This window comes from Euleptes europaea, chromosome 9, assembly GCF_029931775.1.
Source record: "Euleptes europaea isolate rEulEur1 chromosome 9, rEulEur1.hap1, whole genome shotgun sequence".
Taxonomy (NCBI): Eukaryota; Metazoa; Chordata; class Lepidosauria; order Squamata; family Sphaerodactylidae; genus Euleptes; species Euleptes europaea.
The window spans coordinates 87,775,379-87,796,131 of record NC_079320.1 but is presented as its reverse complement, the minus strand read 5'-3'; the positions used below and the strand labels follow the sequence as shown (position 1 = coordinate 87,796,131).

The 20,753-nt window shown below is 44.3% G+C and overlaps 1 protein-coding gene across 1 annotated transcript in view; it reads right to left on the bottom strand.

Moving 5' to 3' along the window:
* Window positions 1-20,487, bottom strand: part of WDR1 (WD repeat domain 1) — a 54,461-nt gene extending 33,974 nt beyond the window's left edge. Inside the window, exons 1-3 of the mRNA XM_056855196.1 lie at window positions 20,445-20,487; window positions 19,827-19,948; window positions 14,779-14,869 (exon numbers count right to left, since the gene is read on the bottom strand). Coding sequence (XP_056711174.1) covers window positions 14,779-14,869; window positions 19,827-19,948; window positions 20,445-20,460 — 229 coding nt within the window. The 5' untranslated portion in view covers window positions 20,461-20,487. The remainder of the gene's footprint in view (window positions 1-14,778; window positions 14,870-19,826; window positions 19,949-20,444) is intronic.
* Window positions 20,488-20,753: the final 266 nt, after the last annotated feature.

Below are 20,753 nucleotides of genomic sequence, written 5' to 3'. Positions count from 1 at the left end.
TTGGGGCAAAAAATCCCAGCTTCACATATATACTGTTGGGATCTGTGCTGGCAGCGACAGACCAAGAAAGGGATCTTGGGGTGGTAGAGGATAGCTCGATGAAGATGTCAACCCAGTGTGCGGCTGCTGTAAAAAAGGCAAATTCCATGCTGGCCATAATTAGACGAGGAATTGAGACTAAAACTGCTGATATCATACTGCCCTTGTACAAATCTATGGCGACACCACACTTGGAATATTGTGTACAGTTCTGGTCACCACACCTCAAAAAGGATATTACAGAGCTTGAGAAGGTGCAGAAAAGAGCAACCAAAATGATTAGGGGACTAGAGCAACTGTCCTAAGGGGAGTGGTTAAGAAGCATAGGGCTGTTTAGCTTGGAAAGAAGGCGGCTAAGGGGTGACATGATAGAGGTCTATAAAAGTATGCATGGTTTGGAGAGAGTGGACAGGGAGAAGTTTTTCTCCCTCTCCCATAATATTAGAATGCGAGGTCATCTGTTGAAGCTGGAGGGTGACAGATTCAAAACAGATAAAAGGAAGTATTTTTTCACACAACGCATAGTTAAATTGTGGATCTCCCTGCCCCAAAATGTGGTGATGGCTGCCAACTTGGAAGGCTTTAAGAGGGGAGTGGACATATTCATGGAGGAGAGGGTTATCCATGGCTACTAGTCAAAATGGATCCTAGTCATGATGCATACCTGTTCTCTCCAGGATCAGAGGAGAATGCCTATTATCTTGGGTGCAGTGGAACACAGGCAGGATGGTGCTGCTGCAGTCATCTTGTTTGTGGCTTCCTAGAGACACCTGGTAGGCCACTGTGTGAACAGACTGCTGGACTTGATGGGCCTTGGTCTGATTCAGTAGGGCCTTTCTTATGTTCTTATAAATAATTATTTTGTTATAGATTTTATAGTTTTCAGCTCAACCTTTGAGGCTCCCTATACAGGTAATAACCCATTCAAGTACAATTCTAGAATCACCCAATATAAGATGAAACAGCAAATACTTCAGGGTAATCGCATCTATACAATGATACTGAAGTACTACCGAACTACTTGTGAATAAAGCATTATTAGAATATTGCTAGGCCACAAACACAGTTTGCCGTGGTCTTAAAAAACACGTACATGACTTATGTTAATCAACATATTTATATCAGTAGAAATTTTTCAGTATGTTTATTGTTCATGAGAAATTCACTAGTTTAAGTTCATTTTGTTTGTAAGATAGATGTGCCTTTTATGCCAATAAAGGTTGTGTGATGTGTTGTGATAGATGTGCCAATTCATTTGACATAGGGGAAAAAAAAGAAGTTGGCTTCCTAAGGTCTGCTGAGGATATGGAGTGCTCTATATCAGGCATCAACAAAATTTGCCTGGTTTTGCAAAAGCCCCTACAAAGCAGACAGGGAAGGATGCCTTGGTACTTACCGTGAAGGCTCTTTCTCTTCCGAGGCGAAGAGCATCTTATGATTGGGTGTTTTCCCGCTGCTTCCAGGAGGCAGGACCAAAGGAAACTTCCTGTCTCCTTGGCGGGAAGACCGCCCACTATCCTCAGTTACTGGCTTGCCTAGCTCCTAGAGAAGTGCTAAACAAAAACTGAGAACAGAACACATGTAAGGGAGGAAACAGGAGTGTTTAAAACATTGAACGGTGAACCTAAATGACCCCGGAGGGTTAAATGGTAACTGTGCCGCCAAACGGGCGGAAAAAACTTGAGAACTACAGGTCCATATGCACTGATTGAGTGCTAACAAGGCAGGTGTTAGCTGAGTGAGCGTCATGTATTCCTTGGTCTATTGATCAATGGAACGAGGAGCTACCTGGTCTGCGAGTAGATATTCCATCCGGGTGGGCCAGATGCCCTTCGCCTCGGAAGAGAAAGAGCCTTCACGGTAAGTACCAAGGCATCCTTCTCCTCCGAGGCAAGGGCATCTTATGATTGGGACCTTCTAGAGCTCCCAGAGAGGGTGGGTTAGTTCTTCCAGCACGTGTTGAAGGACCCTGCGTCCAAAGGCCGCCTGAGCAGATGACCAGGTGTTAATTCTATAGTGCTTGATGAATGTATTAATAGTAGACCAGGTGGCCGCTCGGCAAATTTCGTCGACTGGAGCCTGTCGGTTGAACGCCGCTGAGGTTGCCGAACTGCGAAGGGAGTGAGCGGTGATCCCTTCTGGAGGAGTGACCTTAGCAGCTTTGTAGGCTTCTATGATGCACCTACGCAGAGTGTAGCTTATGGAGGCAGACGACATTCTTAACCCTTTGTTGGGGTTGGAGAGATTGATGAACATCGAGTCAGACTTCCGGAACTCTTCTGTCCTATCGATGTAGATACGGATAGCTCTGCGAAGATCCAGTGTGTGCCATGATTTTTCGGCCTGACAAGAAGGTTTCGGGCAGAACGATGGCAGGGAGATGTCTTGGGCTCTGTGGAAGGAGGAATTTACTTTTGGAAGGAAGGCTGGGTCCAACCGCAGAACGACCTGATCTTTATGGAATGTACAAAGTCCCTTGTGGATCGAGAGAGCTGAGTTCCGAGACTCTGCGGGCCGAGGTGATAGCCGTTAAAAATAGAACCTTCATCCGAAGGAACTGGAGGGGTATCTTCCGCAGAGGCTCGAATGGAGTTGAGGTGAGAGCCTTTAAGATCAGGTTCAGCTTCCAAGTGGGGAAGCAGTGGATGGTCGGAGGACGCATGTGTGTGACACCTTTCAGGAAGGCAGATATGTCCCTGTGTTGAGAGGTCGGAACGCCCTCTACAGAAGGGACGACTGTGGAGATGGCTGCGATTTGACGCTTGAGGGTTGAGGCTGATAACTTCATCCTTACGCCCTCCTGTAGGAATTCCAGTATCTTGCTAACTCCTGGATTTAAGGGGTTAACTTTCTTTCTCTGTCCCCATCTGACGAAGGCCTTCCAGGATGCAGTATATATTCACCGCGTCGAAGGCTTGCGAGCTTCTAGGATGGTACCCACCACCTCTTGTGAATATCCGCGTGCTAGGAGTCTTGAGCGCTCAAGAGCCAAGCGGTCAAACAGAACCACTGGGGCTTTGGATGGGTCAGAGGGCCCTGCTGAAGCATGGTTGGAGAGGTTGGAATCCTCCAGGGCTCCTGGATGGAGAGACTGCGGAGTGTCGCGAACCAGGGTCTGCGTGGCCAAAAGGGGGCCACTAGAAGGACCGTGGCCTTCTCCTGTCGAATCTTGCGCAGGACTCTGGGGAGAATTGGGATCGGTGGGAAGGCGAACAGCAGTCCTTGAGGCCAGGGAAGGAGAAGGGCATCTGTTCCCTCTGCCCTTGGGTGGAAGTACCTGGAAAAGAACCGAGGGGTCTTGTGGTTGTAAGCGGATGCGAAGAGATCTATTACGGGTTGGCCGAACCTGTCTGTGATGGCCTGGAAGGTCATCTGGTCTAAGGACCACTCTCCCTCTTCCACTGTCTGTCGACTTAGCCAGTCCGCTTGTGTGTTCAGGACTCCGCTGATGTGCTCCGCCTTTAAGGATTGCACGTTGGCCTGTGCCCACTTGAAAATCAAGGACGTCTCCTGGTGAAGGGCCGAGGACCTGGTCCCTCCCTGCTTGTTGATATACGCCTTCGTGGTCATGTTGTCCGAGCGCACGAGGACGTGATGGTGTTGAATGTCCCTTGAGAACGCCCGCAAGGCTAGCCGAACCGCCCGTAGCTCCAGAAGGTTGATGTGGAGTTTCTTCTCCTGTGGGGACCAACGACCTTGCACTACCTTGGAGTTGAGGGTCGCTCCCCAACCTTCTAGACTGGCATCCGTGAACACTTGAAGCGGATCGTCGTGGAGGTATTTCAGAGCCTTGCCCAGATTGGATGGGTTGGTCCACCACTGGAGGCTGTGTTTCACAGAGAATGGCAGTTGGATTAGTTTGTGTGTCTTGCTGGTGATGTGGCTTTGAAAAGGCCGGAGCAGCCACTGGAGTGGACGTAGGTGGAACCTTGCCCATGGAACAATGTTTATGCATGAGACCATGTGACCCATGAGTTTTGCTAGCGCCTTTAGACTGGATCTTTTGTTTAGTATAGTGGCTCTGGCTAAGGTGATTATCTTGTGGATTCTTTTCGGTGGCAGGGAAAGGCTGTTTGTGGTTGAGTTTATCTGGACTCCGAGGTGGATGATGTTCTGGGAGGGTTCCAGTGAGCTCTTCTCCAAGTTCAGGACGTATCCATGCTCCTGAAGGATTTGTGCCACTCTCGCGGTATCCACCAGGGACTGGTGGCGAGATTGTGCGCAGATCAGGATATCGTCCAAGTAAGGGTGGACTTGGATAGATTCCTGCCTGAGGGTTGCCATGATGGTGATAAGGATCTTGGAGAAGACTCGGGGCGCTGAGGAAAGACCAAAGGGAAGTGCCCTGAACTGATAGTGTTCCTGGGCGTAGGTAAAGCGGAGGAATCGTCTGTGAATGGGATGGATGAGGATATGCAGGTATGCTTCTTTCAGGTCCAGCGCCGTCATGTAAGTTCCTGGTAGGAGGGATTCCACAATGGAACACATTGTTTCCATCCGAAAACGCTTCTTCAGGATCCTGCGGTTGACAAACTTCAAATCCAAAATTGCCCTCCAGTCCCCATTTGCCTTGGGAACTGTAAAAAAGATGGAACACACTCCCTGAAACCTTTCTTGGGTTGGGACCATCTCTATGGCTGCCAGCTGTTGGAGATGGAGAATGGCCTGAAGAGTTCTTTGATGTTTCTTCCTTTTCGATGGTAGAGGAGAAGGGATGAAGCGATCCGGAGGTGGGGTAGAAAAAAATCCAGGAGGTAGCCCCTGGAAACAATTGGCATAGTCCAGTTGTCGGGGTTTGATTGTTGCCACCTTGTTGCGAACGCTTGCAGCCTTCCTCTGATGGGAAGGGAGCTGGAATCATTGGGTGTTAGGTTTGGCAAACTTGTCGGACTTATCCGACCAGGTTTGCTGGCCTTGCCTAAGGAATCTGCCGCCCTTACAAAAGGCTTGGGAGTTGGAGCTATTGTTGCTCCAGGACCCTTTCCGGGACTCTGACCTGTATCTGAAGGGAGCTCTGGGGGCACGAAAGGACTGATAACCGGATGGGCGATTGTCCTTTCTCAATTGCTTAGGCATCACGTGTCTTTTATCCCTAGTTTCTACTAGGATTTTGTCTAGCTTCTCGCCAAATAACCTCCCCTCTTGGATCGGATAGGCCATTAAGGTAGACTTGGCCTTAAAATCGGCGGGCCAGGCTCTGAGCCACAGTGCTCTCCTGACTGAGGTGACCGAAGCCATGGATTTTGCTGAGAAGGAGATAGCATCCAGAGAAGCATCAGCCATTAAGGAAGTTGCCTTAAGGACCCTATCCAGGCCAGCAACCACACGTTGGTTCTCCTGAGGAACCAGCTGGATAAGTTTCTTTATCCAGGGGTAAGAAGCTCTGGCAAAGATGGAAGTAGTTGCATTTGCTTGGATTGCCATTGCTGCAGCCTCATGGGCCTTCCTGGTCAAAGATTCTGCTTTCCTGTCTAGCTGGTCTTTGATGGAACCAGCCCCATCCTCAGGAACCAGGCCGGGGTTTTGAAGGTCAATAACGGGAGCCTCCACCAGGGGGACCTTGAGAAGGCTCATTGCATGAGGTGCTAGGTTGTAATTCTTTTTAACAGTACTGGGAATTTGTTTTCCTGATGTGGGGTTATCCCATTCATCAGTAACCGCTTGCAGAAAAAATTCTGGAAAAGGTACAGTGTTAGTTTGGGGCCTTTTCCTAGGAAAGCACTCCTGCACTCCCCGCTTGCATTTTGGGGATGGATCCTCTAAGGCTTCCTGTTCCTCAATGAGGTCCAGTGCCAGAAGGGCCTTAACTAATAGACTCTGAAAGTCCTCCCCAGAAAACAGCCTTGGCTGTTGCTCATCTGGGGGGAGGATGTCTTCGTCTGAGTCGTATTCACCTTCTTCGCGCTCCCCTGGATCCGAGGACTGATCCTCCTCCGAGGAAGGGTCCTCGTCTTGAAGCACTGTGGTCTGAACTGTGGCCTTCTTGGCAGCCTTAGTGGGCCACTTTGCAGAGGTAGAGGGGACAGGTCCCATATCCTCTCTATCTGTACTAGCAGGGTAGGAGGAAGAAGAGTGTGGGGAAGCCTGCTGGACTACCCAGGGGAAGGAGGGGGGAAGCCTCATCTGAAAGGCTTGGAAGGCTTGCCATTGCCTCTGTAAGGCTAGGTTGACCAGGTCACTAGCCTCCTCACTGGAAAAGGTCCGCCCCTCACCCCCAGCGCTCAAAGGGGGGGGTTGCCACCTCCCGCCTGGAGCCCTCCTACCGGTAATCCGACGATGTTCCAAGGCTGCATCAAGGTTGCAGGCTGAACTGGAGCCGTTCTGCTGGCGGACGCAGGAGCGAGCCTGGGGGAGCCGACCTTCGGTTTGTTGGAGCGCCTCTTTCTTCTCTGAGCGCCCGGGAGCGGCGCCTTCTTCGGCGCGGTTTTTCGCGCCTTTTTCTTTGAAGGCGCAGTCTCCCCTTCCTCTCCCAAAAGTGCTGCCGCGGCTCCCTCCCTTTCCAATGATCCGCCGGTGCGGTCATTGGAGGGGGCTTGGGCGGAGTGGACCAGCCCTCCAGCTTGAAAATCTTCAACGGAGAGGAGATCATCCTCCCTCTCCGTTGTAGCGTCGGCCATGTTGGATGTGTGGCCGGCTTCCTCAGTCCCTCACTAACCCGCACTAGCGGACAGGAGGGGAGACGAAAACGAGGGGGGGGGAGGGAGACAAAAAGACGGGGAGACAAAAACAGAAGAACAGGCACGAAGGGAAATTTTTTTTTTTTTAGGAAATAAGCTAGAGCTAAATGAGGTCGCTGCTCTCCGGAACAAGGCAGGACAAAAAACTGAGGATAGTGGGCGGTTTTCCCGTCAAGGAGACAGGAAGTTTCCTTTGGTCCTGCCTCCTGGAAGCAGCGGGAAAACACCCAATCATAAGATGCCCTTGCCTCGGAGGAGAAACCCATCGCTACATCTGTACACCACCTCTCCTGCTTCAAGGAGCTTTGCCGACTTCCTACCTACTTATTAAAATGGGAGGTGAAACCTAGCCTATCATTACCAAACCACTGCATAGGCAGCGCTTTGAAGTATAAGAAGCTGGTCACTCCCTAAGGAACTGAAAGGAACGCTGTTTGAAGACTGTGACATCAGCTATGTATTTGACTCCCTGTACAGATTTCAATCAAGAAAGCCAGGGGCTGAGAAGACAGGCACAGCCAATTTAATTCCTTTAGCTTTGTTCATTGAAGCCTTTGGGGCACAGAATCACGCTTTATTGAGGAATAATCTTCAATTTCCAAATTAAGTCTTCCACCAAGTCTTTTTTTTTTTTTTAAGATGCCGTAATCATATATAAAGTTGTACTGATTTCTTCCAATTCCTCCCTCAGAACTTCAGAGATGCCCCACCCCCAAAGATGCCTGTACTCAGTACTAGTGAGTGCCACCACAAAAAAAGCACTGCTTCTACCCATTTCTAATTCGATAATTGGGTTTGCAATTACAAGTACTGATAAACCGGGACAAGATTCAAGAAAAAGCCTTTTCTCTGCCCTCTTCAATGGAGTGAAACAGCACACGAATGGAATCTTTGACCTCAGGCCACACCTATGTGCTCGCCCATATTAGGAGCAAGCGCAGGGCCAGGCCGCCAAATTGCTAGTCCATTCCGCCTTTCACCACTCTGCATGAAGGCTGTGCACAGCAGCCTTTAATCATCATCCTTGTTAACTGTTTCCAGCCTAGGAGCACTGCAGTGTCTCTCTATGGTAACACATCTCTTCTTCAAAAGTGTGGCGGAGGTGGAAAGAGCCATCAAGTCGCAGCCGACTTATGGCAACTCCGTAGGGTTTTCAAGGCAAGAAACAAACAGAGGTGGTCAGCCACTGCCTGCCTCTGTGTACACTAACCAGGGCCGACCCTGCTTAGCTTCCGAGGTTGGGCTAGCCTGGGCTATCCAGGTCAGGGAAAAAATGTACATTTATTCTAAAGCTGCTTGTCTGCATATTTACACTCATCTTTCACTTGTACTGAGAGTACACATACTGACGCTGAATTCTAAAGTTAACCTCACACTTACATCTGAAAATATTACCGGTACATACTTGGTCAACTTTAAAAATATACAAGATAGAGAGGTATGAACAATACATAGATTTTCATATCTCCTGAAGTCAGCCACGTTTTTCTGAGTGCATATTTTTTAAAAAATGAAGTTGGACCCTGAAGTCACCTGCTATATTCAAAGCACTTACACTACTGCACCCACACAAGCATAGATTGAGTATTTTACTGGGTTCCTAGGTGAGCTTCAAAATAATCTTTTCCTTACTAAGTTAACATTTCTAGTCCTCATGGCTGGAAAGATAGGTTTGAAAATGTCAACATTCAGTGAGACTTCCGGTGGTGCTGCTGGGGAGAGCACTCCATTTCCCCAGGTCGTCCTGGGAGAAATCCAAGTTTGCGTTACTTCTGGGGTACATAGATACCCCAATCCGACCCTTGCAAGTGGGTTGGAAAGCAGGAACTCCCTGCAGCCCGCAAACGCGGTTTGACCTCCTAGGTACTCTGAGGGGGCTTTTTTAAGCCCCTCGGAGTCCTGGACGCCGGTCCTGCGAGGGCACTAGGGAAGGACATCGCCAAAGCGCAACTTAGGCATCAAGCTCCACCCTCCACCACCTTAATACCAACATAAGGACTACATAAAGAAAAGAACCTCACCTCTTGACACCCAAGTGAGTACAAAAGAACTCTTCGTCTACCTACTGGAAACTTGAACAGACGGGGGGCTGATAAGAATATTTCTGGGACCCCCACTCCTCCTTAATCCGAACTGAAAAAGTTTGATCTGAGTTAGCCATCGGGATTAGCGACAGGAGCCTTATCAATCCGATCAGCCTAAACCATAATAAAGAGTCGGAAGGATACCTTTTGATTGACAAGAATTATCACCAATGGGTCCAAGGGAAGGGGAGGGTGATTTTTCTTCCTGATTTTCCGGCGAAAAGAATATCCTGCCACGTTTGCAGTAAGGGAGTGCCTGGAACGGAAGACCCTCTATAACACCCTCTCTATCATCGGAACTAAAACAACAGGAAGTAGTCGTAGGACTGATTACGCGTCGCACTCGAGTTACTCTGAAATCATTCCTGAAGGAATAACCATCGAGAAGAGGCGGTAGAAGGTCCACGGCACTAGCAACTTCCTGTATACTTCCTGATCAGCCCGACCTAGAGCGACCGAAAAAACTCACTGGTATTTCAAAACTTTAAAACGCAATTTTAGAGCTAATTTCGACTCTTTTCAACCCGAAAAAATTATAAGGCTGATGTTTGAATCATTATCTTTTAATTAGTACTTTAAAGGCCCTGTCTGTGGACATGTATTTTACCAGCTTCTTTTGAATGTAAATGTCGGGAACTCGACCCTGCTCTGGCTCACTACACAGCCCTGCCTATACTAAACTAAGGGAATCACTACAAACCTCAACCATGGAAAAAAAATTACAGGACATGCTAACTAAACAAACAGAGGCAACAAATAAACAGTTTGAACAGATGTCTACACAGATGGCACAGTTGACTTCTATGATGACAAATCTTGGTCAAGCATCCCAAGCTATTAATCAGAAGTTGGATGTGGTTACAGGAGACTTGAAAGAAGTAAAAACTCAAATGACTGTCATGAAGACAGATATGCAAGCGATGGATGCATCAATTAAGAAAGTGATGGATGAGCATAAGGATACAAAGAAAAAATTAACAAGTCAAGAAAAACAGATTGAAACAATACAAACTGATCAGATGGCGGCAAAAAATCAAATGGCAATGATGGAGATGAGAGTGAGAGAGACTAACCTTCGTATACGCAACTTTCCAGACATGATGGGAGACAATAAAGAAACTGCACTACCAAATTTGGCCTACTTATTTCAGATAGATGAACAAGAATTAAAACAAGCCATTAATAGAGTATACAGGATACCATTACCTGCTAGAATGAGGAGATCTAAGCCAAGAGATTTGATGATAGTGTTTTATGACACTAGAGTTAAAGATAAGATTATGAAGATTCACTATGAAAATCCAGTGTCAGCAGGAGATTCCCCTCTCATATTACTGAAGGATATTCCAAGGCATCTACTTTCACAGAGGAACAACTACAAAGATTTTGTGTCTACATTGAAAGCTAATGGTATCAAATACCGTTGGATCATGCCACAAGGTTTGGCTTTTACCTACAAGGAAGTGAAAACGACAATTCTATCTCAAGCAGATGTGGGGAAATTTCTGAGAAAGTATAAAATGGACCTTAAAGAACTACCTGGGGAGAAGGAGGAAGAAGAAGAGGAAGAAGAAGAGGCACAAGGTGCAGAAGGAGGTACCAAATTATAGACTTTTACTCTGTTAAAAATACTACATTATGGCAAAAGCAATTTCTTGGAATGTAAATGGACTGAATGAGAAAACTAAAAGGGCTAGAATTTTCAAATATCTACAGAAATATAAATACTCCCTAATTTGTCTACAAGAGACTCACATAGCTTCAAAGCATAAAAAATATTTGGAGAAACAGATGCTTGGACAAGCATTTATTGCCTCAGCTAAAACTAAAACAAAGGGAGTGGTAATTTATGCCCACCCCAGTCTTTGTCCAGAACTATTATACAAAGATAATGAAGGAAGAATTGTAATTATTAGAACTAAAATATTGGGACAAAGGACAATAGTGGTTGGAATTTATGCACCCAATGAAGGGAAAAAATCCTTCTATGAAAATCTACATGATTTGATAGCCCAACACGCAAAAGATCAAATCTTATTGATGGGCGATTTCAATGGAGTTATTCTCCCATCATTGGACAAAAAATCAAAAGCAAAAGACATCAATGACGGATGCTTACCTAAAACTTTCTTTACTATGGCTTCAGAATTAGAACTACAAGACATTTGGAGAACAATGAATACAACTGCTAAAGAATACACTTTTTATTCAGCGAGACATGATTCACACTCCAGAATCGATATGATATGGGCCAGTAAATCAATTTTCACTCAGTTACGTAAAATCCATATTTTACCCAGAACTTTTTCTGATCATAATCCTGTTACTTTTGATTGGAACAATAAACAAGCATTTAGATGGCGAATGAATGATAAACTTCTAAAAGACAACAAGATACATAAGGAATTACAGGTTTTAATGAAAGACTTTTTTGAAATTAATCTTAATGGGGAAACTTCTTTAAATACAGTTTGGGATGCATTCAAAGCTGTTCTGAGAGGCTTTATGATACAGAAACATTCGGCTTGGAAGAAGACTCAGTTACAATTTACAAACAATTTACTTTGGAATTTACAAAATTTGGAACAGAAATTGGTAACGGTAACACAGGAAGAGGAGAAAAGAGAAATTCAAATAAAGATTTCTGCATCTAAACATCAATTAAATTTGGTAATAATGGAGGAAATGAATAAAAACTTGAAACTTGCTAAACAAAAGCATTTTGAATATGCAAATAAACCAGGAAAACTTTTAGCAACACAATTGAAGGACGCATTCCAAAAAAAGGTTATAACAAAAATCCAAACTGTTAAAGGACCAGTCTATTCAACTTCAGAAATTCAGAAAGAATTTGTTTCATTTTATTCTAAGTTATATCAGAAAGAAAATACTCCAAAACAGAAAATAGATAAATTTCTAAACTCAATACAGATGAAAGCTTTGTCAATGACCCAGAGAGAATGTATTGAAGCTCCAGTAACAAGGGAAGAAATACAAGAAGCAATACTGAGACAAAAAACGGATAAAACACCTGGACCAGATGGAATTACTGCACTATTTTACAGAACATTTAGTGACAATTTAGTTGGATTTTTTGGCTTACTTTACAATGCAATTTTGGATGAGGGAACATCCCCGGAGACTTGGTCACATGCATTTATATCATTGATACCTAAAGAAGGAAGGGATCCAGAAAAAACATCCAATTATAGACCTATATCGCTGTTAAATGTGGATTACAAAATTTTTGCTTCGGTTTTGGCATGTAGGATAAAACAGTTCATTAAGGATCTTATACACGAAGACCAAGCAGGTTTCATACCAGGAAGGCAAATAAAAGACAATGTAAGAATTTTACTAGACTCACTGGAATATTATGACCAGAATATCCAACAAACTGCGGCTTTTGTATTTTTGGATGCAGAAAAAGCCTTTGATATGGTCTCTTGGAACTTTTTGAAACGGATTTTGGATAAATTGAATTTTGGAGATCGTTTTCAGAAAGGTATATCGGCTATTTATACCTCCCAACAGGCTAAAATTTTGGTTAATGAATCAATGTCAGATAATTGCCAAATCACGAAAGGGACTAGACAGGGATGTCCCTTGTCTCCACTTTTATTTTTGTTGGTGTTGGAACCGCTATGTGTGAAATTAAGAAGTATGGAGGACATCCGAGGGTTAAGAATTAAAAAACATGAATTTAAGTTGAGAGCATTCGCGGATGACCTACTGTTAATTTTGGAGAACCCAACACAGTCAATGAATATACTTCGGGAGACTTTGGACGATTTTGGGAAAATATCAGGCTTCAAAGTGAATCAAGAAAAAACAAAGATAGTATTTAAAAATCTACCGGAAACACAGCAACAGGAATTTATATCATATACTGGTTGGGAGAAAGCCAACAAAGTTAAATACCTGGGAATTTGGATTACTGCAAAGAATAAAGATTTGATAACCAACAATTACCTCAAGTCATGGGGTAAGATTAAAACTGATATGATTATATGGTCAAATAAAAAACTGTCACTAATGGGACGTATTTCAACGATTCAAATGAATGTCTTACCAAGGATGCTCTTCTTATTCCAAAATTTGCCAATAATATCACACACTAAATATTTTGATACTTGGAGGAAAGACATTTCAAACTTCATCTGGCAAGGGAAAAAACCAAGGACTGCTTATAAATATTTGGTGGACCTAAAAACTAGAGGAGGTTTAGCACTGCCTAATTTTCAACTCTACGCTGAAGCGGTAGCTTTAGTATGGCTAAAAGACTGGATGAATTTGTCAAATATACGTTTGCTAGACTTGGAAGGTTATAATAACTTAAGTGGATGGCATGGCTATTTGTGGTATGATAAAATTAAGTTACAAGCAACATTTCGTAATCATATAATCAGGTCCTCTTTACTTCGTATCTGGATGAGATATAAACACATCTTGGAACCAGAAACACCGATGTGGATATCGCCTCAAGAAATGCTAACATTGCGCCCACTTAGACCAGACAAATTTATTACTTATCAAGATCTAATTAATTGGGACGGAAAGAAATGCTCACTAAAAGACTTTCAACTTCTTAAGGATGATTTACAATGGCTCCAATACTACCAAATTAAATCAGTTTTTGTACAAGATGCTAAAAAAGGTTTTTCTAAAGAAAAATCTTCTTTTCAAAGGATTTTACTAGATAATAATACAAAACTGATTTCTAAAATGTATAATCTCCTTTTAACAATATATTGTGAGCAGGATACGATTAAACCAACTATGATCGACTGGGCTCAAAATGTGGGACATGATATTGCTTTAAATAAATGGGAACGACTATGGTCCAAAGATCTAAAAGGAATAAAAGCACAGTCAGTGCGAGAAAACATTTATAAAATGATGTATAGATGGTATTTAACACCTAAGAAAATTGCAAAGATTTATAAAACAATGTCCCCTATCTGTTGGAAATGTAACAAAGAAATTGGTTCCTTTTATCACATGTGGTGGACCTGTGACAAAGCTAAAGACTTTTGGGACATGATCTATAATGAATTGAGACTAATACTACAAAAGAATATACCCAAAACACCAGAAATGATGTTATTGAGTATGATTCCAGATGACTTATCAACACAAAGAACCTTTTTGATTTATGCCACAACAGCTGCGAGACTGCTTTATGCAGCGAAATGGAAAGGGTTAGAAATTCCTGAGAAAAAAGACTGGATTGTTAAAATGTTTGAAGTGGCAGAAATGGCAAAACTCACAGCTATTCTAAATGAAGAAAATGACGCTCGGTTTCTGGGGGAATGGGGGGCGTGGATGCATTATTGTGAATATGAGTTAAAATTGGGAAGAATGGAAGAATATTTTCTAATCTGATCCAGAGGATTATTTTTGGTCTTTTTTATAATGAATAAGCATAATTATATTTACTAACAGATTATGGTTTTTTTTATATATGGTATTGATAGTTTATCAAGATTAGATTAACTACGACGGGATGAACTTTTTATTAAGAGGAAGATAGAGGTGAAGGGGAAGTCAAAAATTTTCCATTTCTTTTTTTTTTTTCCTTTATTATATGTTATGGAATTATAACAACTTTAGGTTAGAATTGAAACTTTATATTGTCATAGATGTTGTTTAATGCAATGGAAAATTTCTAGTATAAAACCCAATAAAATTTATATAAAAAAAAAGAAGAAAATGTCAACATTCAGTGACATCCCAATAGCCAGAGGGATGGGAGATCAGCTACAGGAACCAGGGTACCAGCACCCCACAGAACTCCTGATCACAGCTAGCTATGTGGTCAGCATAACACACACAAATTGCTAGGTTCATTAGTTTTACGGGGAGTGCCCACAGATACGGAAATATGTTAGCCCCACGTTTGGGGGAAGCAGGCATCAGCGAGACTGGTTGAAGCCACATTTTTTTACTAAGACATGCAGACTGGGATGATACTGTACCTCCAGATGCAATGTAGAAACCACTAGGCGCATACTTGGCAACGACAACTTGATGGGCATGCTCCGTGTAAATATCAGCAATTCCAGGATTCTACAAGAAGAATTATTCTTTTAAAATGCAGACCTGAAAATAAATGTTCAATGAAGGTTCTTTTCTGTTACATTTTATCTTACCATGTTGTCAATTAGAACTTTATTGCTGCAAACTGCCTCACGAAAAATAAGTTTCAGCTACTGTAAAGGGGTATGTATGTTTTGAAGATTTAAAGCACATGGGCTAACTACAGAAGACAGCAAGCCCCCAACGTGGAACAAAGTATGGGAACCTTCAAATATCTTGGAGATAAGTGATGCAACGCTATTATAAACAGTAGACATACAGCCCAGCTTGAGGAGGGCCTTGAACACACATCTCGGAAGGATACCTGTTTACTGTAAACTTGAGACAGCAAAGTATTTTCGAAGTTCAAGGTCAGAATGTTAAGATTCTGAATGCTTAAGATCATTCTTAGAACCATGTAATGACGTTCTGAGGCAGATATGTCCAGATATCATGTTTCTACAACAGTATCATCACTGAGGTTATTTGAATATAGCCCTTTTGTTTTTAATTTAACAAACTCAAGTCAAAGCCTCAATGAATACTGAAGTTCTCTCTCCCACTCACCCCCAGTTTAATATTTTTCCAATGGGGATAACCTTATGGTAAATGTACTCAACATTTGTGCATAAACACAACATTCTACCACTATAAAAGAACAATTTATGCCATTCAAGGAGCAATCCCTGACTACTTAATGCTTCCTGTATCATCGACTTGGTGGAAGAGCCCAGTGCATTTTTTCCCTTTTCTTCAAGTGACCCAGTATACACACAGATAGCATGCTTGCTTGGTTAGTCATTCTATTGCTTGATACTGAGTCACTGAATCTCCTTTAGTGTTTGTTAGGCGCAGTGTTAAGACAAGCTCTGTTTCCCCCTGCAGAAGCAAGTTAGCATTTTGATTCTGCTTAAGACTGCCTTGGGTAAGTAACCAATGGGACTGACTTCTAAGTAAGTCTGTGACAGACTTAAACGATACTTAAAAACAATCTACTGTTACTGTGACAAGCAGAAAAGGGAATTATAACTGACTAAGCCAAGAACTCCAGTGCAAGGTCAAATTCTTTCCCTGTTATTTAAGTCAAGCACCTTTTGAAAGGGTTGGGGTTGAGAGCGGAACATAAAGGATACAATCATTTCTATTTTTGTCCTACCTAACAGTCTTTTAAAGCAGAAGTAAATGAGGAAAACATTTTAAAGGGACATCGACCCCAGAACGGCACACTAGGAAAGGCCTGAAAGAAGCTTAACAGAGACTCTTTAAAAAAATCCAGAAAGCAGATTAAATACAATTTAAGCACACATTCGGCTCTAATTCCTACAGCGTCCTAATGTCTAATTCGTACAATGTTCATCTGAGCACTGAAACCAGAGATACTTGTAACAGCTTGCAGTCCATTTGCCAACACTGCGCTCTGTGAGGGAGCCAGGGAGGTGAAATATTCATGTGGTCCTGTAATGCAGTCTTACAGAAGTCCTCATGGAAGTTGATAGAACTTTAATGTGGAGCATGACGCATCCTGGTCATCCTGCTGATTCTGGTCAGCAACGAAAGTGAATCAGAAAAAGCTGGAAATACATATTGGGAGCTAAAATGGCATTTGTGGATTTGTAGCAGTGTTTTATGTTAGATTATAATCTAATTTTTCTCACTGATTTTCCTTCTATGGGGCTTCTTTTGCCAGAGTGGTGTAGTCACAGTTTTCTTAGAACTCTCTCAGCCCCACCTACCTCACAAGGGGTAAGTTGTGGGGAGTGGAAGGGAAGAGGATTGTAAACTGCTTTGAGACTCCTTAAAGGCAGAAACAAGCAGGGCATAAAAGCCAACTCTTTTTCTATCTGATGAGATGATCATTTGGCTGAAACTATTGTACACATGATCCTTTGGCATGCTGATAACATTTTGTTGAGCAATTATTAGCATTGCAATTGTACAGGAATAAAAAAATGCATAAGCACCCCCCCCCCCAAATGGGTGACTCCATATTCCTGTAATTTTTCTGCAGAAACACGCAGGGACAATTTTATTATTTTTCATACAAATCAGTCACCTTAATGGTTTTCACTATACTTCTGGTGTAGTCGTCTACATCTTTATGGTTTTTATTCAAATTCCTACTGTTAACACCATGTTTATTTAGGTGCACATTTTTTTTGGTGTCAGGACAATTTCCCCAAAGCATTTGAAGTTGTGAAAGTGTCACATAAAACACTCACAAGCAAAGCCATCTCTTGTCCCACCACCTACACTCCCCAAGTGTAGGGCAAGATTTAACAGCCACCTAATCCCCTGCTTAAAGCAATCTGGCACCCCCCAAACCAAAATTAATCATTAAAAAGCAGCTTAAAGCGGCTTTTGGGAGATTATTTTGGAAAAGACATCACAGCAAGCTGCAGCAAACTCACGAACAGTCTTCAACACAGCTTGTGGTTGTGCTTGCACATTCCTGTTGTGTGCTCCCCCCCGCCCGCGTTCTAAACAGAACATGGACTTCACTTAAACGGAAATTTGGTCATGATGGGACTGTGCCAGTATTCATGCCTAAATACATTTTGATTGACCTTTGTAGTATTGTCTTAATGGTGCCACAAAAAGGGCTGCTAGGGCTGATCACCCAGGCAAAGACTTAGTGCCCACTGAGGCAACAAACCAGTATCTGGGCTGTATTACTTCAAAGTGTAGATGGGGCTCAGACTGAATGCGCTCCTCTGTTCAAAACATCTGTTAACAGCATAGAAATGTGTTGCTCAGCAGACTAGAAGCAGCACCATGTATTTATTATAGGACATAAAACACTGATACCTCTCTTGCACAGGATGGCTGATACCAACAATTCCCAGGAAAGGTGGGACAAAAATCTGACAGACAGGTAGTACGTTGCTTCACTGTCTCATAACCTGGCCGAGCAGCCCCCCTGCTCCTGTCCAGGCATGTCAAAAACTCCTGCCGCCTGCCATGCAGGTAGGCCCCCTCTATACCATCGAATGAGTGCTTTATCAGGGTGCCGGAATTTTAGCTAGCCCCAGTTGACAGCCCACCCCCATGAATCTTGTTTCTGACATCCCACTCAGCTTTGGAGATGCCTGGAAAAATTACAAAATGCACTGAGATCATAAGAGATGACCTCCTTCTTTCCTAAACTGTTCTGAGATCTGGAGAACTTGATCTTGTCACACTAGAGGGGAGAAGGGTGTTCATTTGAGCAAGACAATTTGCAGAACCCATTATCTTAACTCCACCTCTGAAAGCAGAATTTAGTCCATATATATAACACAGACATCAAAATCATAAGTCTCACAACTAACATTACAAAAAAGAAGAAGCATAAACTAGATGTTTCTGGTCAATGCCACAACGCCCACAATTTACATACATTAATTCTCTAAATATGCGGCTTTTAGTGGCAGTCTGAAAAACTTTTCAACAGTAATTTGAAATGATAAGAAGGCTGAAATCTCAAAGGTTTGGGGCTGTATGTCAGAAGTGTAAATGTATGTATATCACAACAGCAAAAGATTATAACAGTATTTAAACTGTAACACATACAATTTCTGTACTGTTCATAATAGGTTTACAGTATCCAGAATTGCCGATACACTTTTCCTGACTCAGTTCACACATAAAAGCTCCAATTTCCTCCGTGTCAAACCTGTTTGCCATTACGTGTGAACAGAACAAACTAAGGTTTGGTGCAAACCAGGAAGGGCCCTATAGTGCCCAAGAAGGGAGTGTGTGTGCATCATTCAAGCACAACACCCACAACCAAACTATGGCTTGTTTGAAAGTGGTCAGGGTAAGCAAAGAAGGCCTCTTTGAACTTCAATCCCTAATGCGTTTACATTAAAAAAGTGATTTACAGCTACCAATTAGGTTTTCAGAGATGAAAATATTCCAAGTGGGATTCTGAGAACAAATGTTTCTATAAACAGGAAATGCACACTGGATTCCTGCTGTGCTGGTTACGAGATGAGAAAACCCAGCAGGAGAACAGCGATCAGCCTTAATTGTCATCAGATGACTTATTAAATTAATATTGTTGCCTCCCTCCCTCAAGGATCAATGCATTTCCATGGCTATAGAAAGAGGCTCCCAGGAGCTGTTCTCCACCTGGGGGGGGGGCTCTCCCTCTCTCACTTCTCCCCACCTGCAGCCTCATCTGCTCCTCATCCTCGGAGCCTGTGAATCGTTCCTGGCTTCGGCCCTGATGCCAGGGATCTCCCCGATTCTCAGTAAGGCAGATCCAAAGCGAACCATTAATGTGTGTGTGTGTGTGTGTTAAGTGCCGTCAAGTCGCTTCCGACCCTATGAATCAGTGTCTTCCAAAATGTCCTATCTTTGACAGCCTTGCTCAGATCTTGCAAACTGAAGGCTGTGGCTTCCTTTATTGAGTCCATCCATCTCTTGTTGGGTCTTCCTCTTTTCCTGCTGCCCTCAACTTTTCCTAGCATGACTGTCTTTTCTAGTGACTCTTGCCTTCTCATAATGTGACCAAAATACCATAGCCGCAGTTTAGTCATTTTAGCTTCTAGGGTCAGTTCAGGCTTGATTTGATTTGGGGTTTTTTTGGCAGTCCATGGTGTCCGTAACACTCTCCTCCAACACCATATTTCAAAGGAATGTACTTTCTTTCTATCCACTCTCTTCAATATCCAGCTTTCACACACCCATACATAGTAATAGGGAATACGATGGCAATAATTAGCTTAATCTTGGTGGCCAGTGACACATCCTTACACTTCAGAATCTTGTCTAGCTCCTTCATGGCTGCCCTTCCCAGTCTCAACCTTCTTCTGATTTCTTGGCTGCAGCCTCCCTTTTGGTTGATGATGGAGCCAAGGAATAGAAAGTCTTCAACAATGCAAAACCTCAAACTGAAACATTGAAGAAAACGGGGGGTTGGGGGTGATATATATATTTTTAAAAGAGAGAAGCAAGGATACATTACATCAATGTTCCGAATGATGACACATTTCCCGTTGGTGTAGAGGAAGTTGTTGCCCTTCGGATCTCCGCCAATGATTTTGGAGACGCCTCTTTCAACCTGGGGGAGACAGGCGAACACTTTTCCTGCAAGGGGGGGAGGGATGCATTAGCCACGGTTGACTCACAGGCAGCAGCAGCCAGGCGGTGCACAGGAAAAGCCACCCCCGAGCCCCCTCTCACTTGTTGCTGGCCCAAAGGCAACGCGGGACGGAGCAGCCCCCGGTGGCTTCCAGGCAGCAGCCACCCCCGGCCGCCTCCCCGGTTAGAGGGGGTTAGGGGCGAACGAGCCCCCCACCCTGCAAATCTTAAGTTTGCAAAGGGGGAAGCCAGCAGGCAAAGTCCCTTCTGCGATGGAGCTCGCCTGGAGTTTCCTGCCGCCCCGTCGCCGGGCGAATGCAACGTCCCCGGCCTGGGGAAGCGGCGGCGAATGACAACCGCGGGAGTGGGGGGGGGGGAGCGGAGCATCCGCGGCCGACGTGCCTCTTCCTCCTCCTCCTCCTCCTCCCCCTCCCCGCAATGGAAGCAGCTGCAGCGCCCCAGCCCCCGTGCAATCCTCCTCCCCGCCGCCCCACTCACTCACTCGGCTCGTAAGGCATCTCCGCGGGGCCCCACTTGTTACTGCCGCCGCCGCTCCGCCTGCTGCCAAAGGGGCGCCGCGGTGCTCAGGCGCGAGGGAGGGAGGGAGGGAGGGAGGCAGCCACGCACGCCAGCCAGCCCGCACGAACCAGGAAGCGCCCGCCCGGGCCACTTTTCCGCCTCTCCCCTTGGCTTTGACCATATATAGTCAACTCTGCTCGAGACGCGCCGCGCGCGCAGGAGGAGCGGCTGGGCGGGCAGAGGCCGGCTGGGCCCGCCCGCGCCGGATATGCGCCGCCGGGAAGAGCCGAGC